Source organism: Nanorana parkeri, unplaced genomic scaffold, assembly GCF_000935625.1.
Source record: "Nanorana parkeri isolate BGI_ZX_2015 unplaced genomic scaffold, ASM93562v1 scaffold887, whole genome shotgun sequence".
NCBI classification, from domain to species: Eukaryota; Metazoa; Chordata; class Amphibia; order Anura; family Dicroglossidae; genus Nanorana; species Nanorana parkeri.
This window is the reverse complement of record NW_017307155.1, coordinates 178670-186073: the sequence shown is the minus strand read 5'-3', so window position 1 is coordinate 186073 and position 7404 is coordinate 178670. Positions and strand designations below refer to the sequence as shown.

At 42.6% G+C, this 7404-nt stretch overlaps 1 protein-coding gene across 1 annotated transcript in view; it reads left to right on the top strand.

Annotated features, from left to right (window-relative positions):
* The window catches only part of LOC108794696 (zinc metalloproteinase-disintegrin-like ACLD), a 52045-nt gene that overhangs the window by 4417 nt on the left and 40224 nt on the right, over window positions 1-7404 (top strand). Inside the window, exons 4-6 of the mRNA XM_018565784.1 lie at window positions 1031-1107; window positions 5093-5171; window positions 6912-6988. Of these exons, the coding sequence (XP_018421286.1) occupies window positions 1031-1107; window positions 5093-5171; window positions 6912-6988 (233 nt within the window). The remainder of the gene's footprint in view (window positions 1-1030; window positions 1108-5092; window positions 5172-6911; window positions 6989-7404) is intronic.

The following is a 7404-nucleotide window of genomic DNA, read 5'->3' as shown; positions in this document are numbered from 1 at the left end:
ACAGACCTGCAGGCTGCATACAAGTGATTTTGACAACATCATCAAGATCACTTGTACAAAACAAGCTGTACATGGCTTTGGCAGGCCGTTCACCCCACTGCGGCTGTCACTTCGGCTCAGTTGAGCCGAAGCTCATGCACATGCACCTTCGGCTGCTGTACAGGCTATAGTGAATAGCCCGTACAGCAGCCCTTCGGTTCGACTGAACCAAAGGGCTCTGGCGGCCGAAGAGAGCCGAAGGATCAGCCGAAGCTACGGCTGGATCCTTCGGCTCCTACGTGAATAACCCCCTTAGTGTTTAAGCAATGACAGCAATGAGAAGGTTCCTGTGTAGCTTGCCAACTCAGTAAGTGTCTCACCACCTCCATGTGGGGGACTGCTGAAGCTCTGCTTCCCCAAGGCCTGTAGCCAGTGGCAGAAATACCGCTATAGCAGCCTACGCGGCCGCTATGGGGCCTGGGGCCGGGGGCCCGGTCAGCAGCAGGAAAGAAGGCTGCGGTGCAGGTGTGCTTAAGTTCCATGGCCGTGCTAAGTTACTGACTTGCGGTCACGTGGAACTGTTGCACCTCAGCCTCTAGTGCAGGGGTCTCAAAGTAGTGGCCCAATTGCGGCGCATGGATTATTACCATCCAGCTCGCTGCTCCTGTCAGCTCTGGCAATCCCTAGCTCCTTTCGGCCGGATTACTAAGGTCTGCACTAGACCTTAATTGTGTTTGTGTATTCACCCCATTCATACCTTTTTATGTTTAGGTGCGATTAGGGATTCCTGCGTCAGGAACTTGTGTTTTTTCTGGAATCCCTAATCTGGCGTTTACATGTGGCAGCTGTCACCCATTCAAGTTAACAATCAGGTGACAGCAGCTGCATGTAAACGCTGGCACACCACATGTATTGGTATGTGATATGATTACATTCAGTTAGGAATCAATCAATATCCCTGGATGCATGATCAAGTATTAGGTTTTGGTTATCTGATGTATTTTCCTATTGCGGGACTGACCTTCTATCATGTAAATCTTCACCTTCACAGAGCAAGTATCCAGCCCAAGTGCACTATGGACTAGAAGTGAATGGAAAGCCAATCGTTCTCCAGCTGGAAAAGACTGAGTGAGTGCCCCCTGTGTATTGTATCTCTGTTCACCATCACAATAATACTGATCTGTAAAAGACCGCTATTCATATAATATTATCACTATATTATTATTATTATTATTTGTATACACAAAATAAAGTGTGATAATAAAATAATGGGTGTGGAGAGTGATTTAACAAAAGCTTGTCAGTCTATCGTAACAAGACTAAGGGTTCAATTTATAACCAATTCACGGAGCCATTCACCCTACAAATCTTTCTGAACATTCGTTCTGTGTGTATAGATGCAAAAACGAATGTTCTAAGATATATTTTCTTTTGAGGGTGAATTTACTGTATGTAAAGTAATGTAATACTGCATTTTTGCCACTAGATGAAGCTGAGGTGCGTAGGAAACAAGCATTTATTCCTTATGCTGCCCAGTTCGCTCTAGTGGCCATAATTAGATATTACATCACATACATTTGCTATTAACCCCTTCATGACTGAGCTTGTTTTTGGTTTCTGTTCGTAAATGACTGACACACTTTTGACATTTTTGCTGTGTGATTCTTCCACGTCAGTAATATACTTTCTTACAAAGTGCACCCACACATATTATATATTGTTTTTTAGAGGACAGATAGGGCTACATATTTATATCACATATGTGTGTCTAACGCCTCACTTAGCACAAATACAAATTAAAAAAAGAGGAAAAAACGTAAAAAAAAACGTTTTTTCCCAGTTTTGATTTGTAGTATTTTTTTTTAACAAAACCAGCACAGTTAAAAAAAATGCAATACATACATTCATTTATTTGTCCCTTATTTTTAATTTTTTTACACTTTTCACTATTTTTTTTAATTTATTTACACTTTTCACTTTTTTTATACTGACAAATTGTATTTATTTAATTATATCAGGCAGTCATTGTGAATTAATCTCACTATTACTGCTTGATAAATTAATACATTTTTTTTATTATCAGGCTGCTTCAAACTTCAGAACAGCCGATAATAAGTTAGTGACACTGATCCTGCAGCAGTTCAGGATTCAGCTGTCAGTGAATGTTTCAGAAAACTTAAACATTCTACTTTCAAGAATAGATACATTATGTGTCTAATACATAACATTTTGTATCTATTCTTGAAAGTCAAAAGATAAAAAAAAAAAAAGCCAGTATAGCTTGAGAGAGATATCTCTCGATCTATACGAGCTGTCAGAATGCCGGCAAAAGCCGACATGTGTGTCTGCTTTGCTGTGACTCTCAGACACCCGATATTAAGGTATCGGGTGTCTGAAAAAGGTTAACCCTTTCAGTAATGGATCTCTAGATAGTTAGACATCTATTACTGAAAGGTAACCGCTGATTCTCAGCGGTTAGCAGCCTTCTAGTGCAGCAAATAACTCGTCACGTACAGTGTACGTGACGAGTCATTTGGTCCCTTTGTGGCTGGACGTACAGTGTACGTCTCCCGTCACGAAGGGGTTAAAAGGATATATATCTCAGAACGTTTGTTTTTGCTTCTATTTGCACAGAGCGAACATTCAGAAAGATTCGAAGGGATAAATATATCCCTAAAACATTTGTTCAACAGCAGTTGACACAGGATACCTTAAAGCGGACCTTTACGCCCCTTTGACTAAAAATCCCATCAGCATGCAGCTCTGCATGCTGATATAAAATCATCTCACATTCATTAGTTAAATATAGTTTTATTTTACTTATCATTTCTTTTTTTTCTACTTCCTGGTCCTCTTGGGCATTAGTGATGCAGCCTGTGCCCAAGTATTGCATCCTGGGAAGGTTACATCAGCAGAGCATTGCTGGGAAAACTTATCTGTAATCTCATGAGATCTCAGGGACAGGCATTTTCCTCCCCTGAGATGATGTGCATGGTCACATGTCCTAGTCACATGTGTCAGACTTCCAGGAAGTACAGGGAGATAGATTCATATGCCCTTAGTAAAAATGGCCACTGTGAGAAGAATGGGGAAGAAGAGATAAATGAGGTATGCAAAGAATAAAAACCCGGCAATTATCTACAAGTATGTGTTTGTAGATCGTCATCACTAAACATTTCTAAAGGTGTATTTATGTTTATTTTGAAGATATAGGTAAAGTTCCTCTTTAAAGTGTATCTAAAGCCATGAACAGAAATTATATATATTGCATCTTCACAGTCCATAGGTGTGGTGGCTGCATTCATTTTCCCCCTGTATTTTCACCTGGTGATTCTGACACTTCCTGTTGTAGGGTGACAAAGCTCCCTCACCGTACTGTGCCTATTGAGGAACAACATTGCCGCCCCACATCAAGAAATGTGATTACAGGCAGTCCCCAAGTTACAAACATCCGACTTACATACGACCCCTACTTACAAACAGGGGCTATTACTGTACAGCAGGGGGTCCCAGGCTGCAGCTAAAGCGTACAGCGCAGCGTTCCAGTAGTTGTAATGCTACCGCGCTCATGCCGACGAGGAGTACCCACCTTTTTGGGGTCTGGTTTGTAGTACTGTACGTACATTACAGGAAGTTGGCTCTTGTTAGACGTGCAGACAAGGGGTCCCCACCTCTTCTTCATTAGAAAGATTTAATCTCACTTCCTGTCCTTGAGACAATAGGAACAGTGGCGTAACAACCGGGGGTGCTAAGTGAAAGGAAATCTAGCCCTAGGAAGGGAAATTCACTCCTGTGGGAGTTCTCATGGGAAAAAGGTGTCTCCACTGAAGCTTCACCAATCCTTGTTTCCACGACAACCCAAAATGTTCAAAATCCAATTGTCACAGGGACAGAAAGTGAGGTGAAATCTTCTGAACAGGGGCACACAGCAAAACAAACGTTACAGGGGGTAAACCCTTCCCTATGCTATCCAAAACTAAAAAAAAATTTAGGCTGGAGTTACACTTAAAAAAATGTACCTGTTCCAACTTGCATACAAACTCAACTTTAGAACAAACCTACAATCCCTATCTTGTTCATAACCCGGGGACTGCCTGTATAGAGCACCGTAGCATAGAGGGAGGTGTTCTGTATTCCACGGAAGTAAACTGATGAGGATGATAAATGCAGGACAGACAAAGAAGTGACAGGATGTTCTGATATCACTGGATTTCTGGAAGGATCAACTTTTTTTGCAGTTATCAAACAGATATAACTAAAAGCTTTTAATGGTATATTTAACAGACCAAAAGGGGGCAGAAACCCCATTGTTAGGGCTTTTATACACTTTAATTAGCCAGAGGAGAAGGAATAACAATGTAAACAGTAGTATAGGATCCCTGTGATTGGTCATCAAAGCAAGAAGTGAGACATCGGCACTCCAATTGCAAATCATAAACGTCTGTTTATTGACGTAAATGCAGCATAAATACACTCCGTGCAACTTTTCGGGATCGCATAGGATCCCCTTCATCAGGCAGAACAAGGGACGTCAGCCGTCGACAGCCGCAGCACCCTATTCTACTACTTGGAGAAAGCGGTTTTGAGTGCTATGGGTTCACTGACTGTATCCTGGTCATCACAGCAGTCACATGCTACAGAGCCAGATGTGTATGCCGTCTCTGTGTACCAAGCTGTCCAATGATGGTGCAGTGCACAGGGATTAGTGAATGCAAAAGTCACCCAAGAGCTATTTCTACAGTAGTGTTTTTAAACGGCAGTGGGTAAATAACAGCTGACGCCTCCACCGTTTATAAACGTACTGCATATGAGCATATGAGCTAATACAAATGTTTGTTCTACTGAAATGTTTTGAAAAATTGCAGGCACTTTCGGGCTAGTTCACATGAGTCGTTTTATCATGAGGGTTGTAGTCCACTGTCTGCTGGTGGTGGGGCCGGTACATTGCGCTTTTACCATTTTTTTGCAACTTTGTTGCAATGTGATTTCACATTCATGTCTATGCACCATAGCGAAGGGGACTTCAGGTGGACTTCAGGTGAGATCTGGTGCACGTGGTAAACAATCCCTTACAGTGAACAATTTTCTTTTTCAATTTTCTGTTTCCCTACAGAGATCTGCTCTCTGGTAACTATACAGAGACTCAATATCTGGATGACGTAACTCCTGTGACCACTATTCCAGAAGAATTGGTATGTAGAATGTCAAAAAATCATGTTTTATTTTTTTTCTGCTACCATCTGATCCCTATTGGGAAGATTTCCTTTTACTTCCTGCCCCATAGATACAACAGGAAGTGAGGGAAATCTTTCCAAAGTGAGGGAAATCCTCTCTTAGCCAGATCTCAGACATACAGTATGTCAATTTTACGCAGACGTATTTTACAGTATATTCAGTTGTGGTTCCTGGGTGTTATTCCTCTACTCCACTTTATTTATGTCCAAATGCTGATCAACACCCCATACAGTTGCTCATTGTGACTTAAATGCAATTTTTTTGGCTCCTTTTACAAAGATGAATTGTATTGTTGACTTGTAGTTTTCACTGTGGCTTAGATGTGCAAGAACTTGAGTAGGCACCTATGATGTTATGTGGTGGAACAAGCCACCTTGTAGGTCTAAAATCATTCAATCAACTCAATAGTGTCCTTCATACCACTATTTTAATAAGTAGGGATGCACCGATACTCGTACTCGCCCAAATGCTCTGATGCCTATCCTGATACCGGTACTCCTAGTATCAGGAAGCTGGGCGGTGAGTCATTTTGATTGGCTGGGAAGCCGGCTCCATGCTCCCTCGCCACTTGGTGACGAGGGAGCATAGAGCCGGCTTCTCGGCCAATTAGGAAGCCGGGTGCTTTCCAATCAGGAAGCCAGGCGGCGAGTCATCACCATCCCACTACCATCACTCCCCGTTACCCACCTGGTGATGAGGGAGCATGGAGACGGCTTCGGGGCTAATCAGGAAGCCGGACAGCGAGTCGACACACGCCGCCCGGCCTCTCAGCTAATCAGAAAGCCGGACGGCGAGTCATTGCATGCTGAGCATCTTCCTTAATCGGACTTCCGGTATCGCTGAGTATGGAAAAAAAATATCGGAGCTCGATACTAAAAAAACTTTATCAGAGCATCCCTATTAATAAGCCATATATGGTACTGATAACCATTTTACTATAGAGTCCTATGAAAAATTCCATGGTCCAAAGTGATGAGACACTCTATCATATGCTGATAACTGTCCCGTAGGGAGGAGCAAATCTGCCTGGGTTCGATTAGTAATCAGTTTGGTGAATCTTGCTCGAAATTAGCATACTTGCCAGCAAATCCCATTGAAGTCTATAATTCTGGCCATTTTTAGGGCTAATAAGCAAGCTATTGTCAAACAAAAGGCATGCGAAGCCAGGCATTGCACGTGGGACATGTACCAATGCCACCAATAAAAAAAGTAAATAAAACAGTATTTCTCCCTTCACAGACTTGTCCGCTCTATTTAACAGCCCCAACACACAATGGAAATATGGCTGCAGTGAGCCCACCTTTCATAGAGAGCAGGCTGGGTTATTCATTCCTTTAAATTATTGGCTCTTATTACTTAGTTGACAAAGGCAAAGGCTGTGCATTGCTTTTTAGATTGCTCTTTATTTCTGGTCGCAAATGCAAAATTTTGCAATATGCAAACTTTACAAATTCCTTGGGAATTGCCGCAAGCCTATGGAAGATGGAAACCCAAACCTCACCCCTACTGTCCCATCACAATATGGGTATATAACACTGGTGCTGAATGTTCATATCTGTCAGATTCAGTCATCACCAGGGATCGGCAGTTTATACTGTAGAAGTAGATTGTACCACCTAAAGCTTAACGAAGAGCAGGGTTAGCTGCCCCAATCTTCCCTTGTATGACACCTATAACTGTCTCTGTATCTCTTGCAGGACCACTGCTATTATCAGGGCCATGTAAAGGATGACAGCAGCTCCCTGGTCAGCCTCAGTGCTTGCCAGGGACTGAGGTAAGAGATGGAAGAAATTTTAAGTTTGCATGCAAATTACATTGTAATAGGTAAGCTGTAGATCAGGGGTGCCCATTAGGTAGATCGTGATCTACCAGTAGCCCTTCAAAGCTAATGCTGGTAGATCAGGAAGGGTGTGAGTGGCGGCCCCTTTATTCAATTTTGGTATATTTATTTAGCTGGTCACACATGAATACCTATTAGCCAGAGTCTGCTGAGCCAAGCTCCCTGACACCTTTCTGGTGGATACTGGAGGTTGAAGTGCTATGTATTACATCAAAGAATATTAGTTTACACAGCCTGTTGCACTGCACTGTTTGCAAAATACAGCAAGGTGAGCCAGGAGAGAGAGCGGGGAGAGACAGCCAGGGGAGAGAGGAAAGACAGCCGGGGAAGAGAGAGCAAGGAAAGACAGC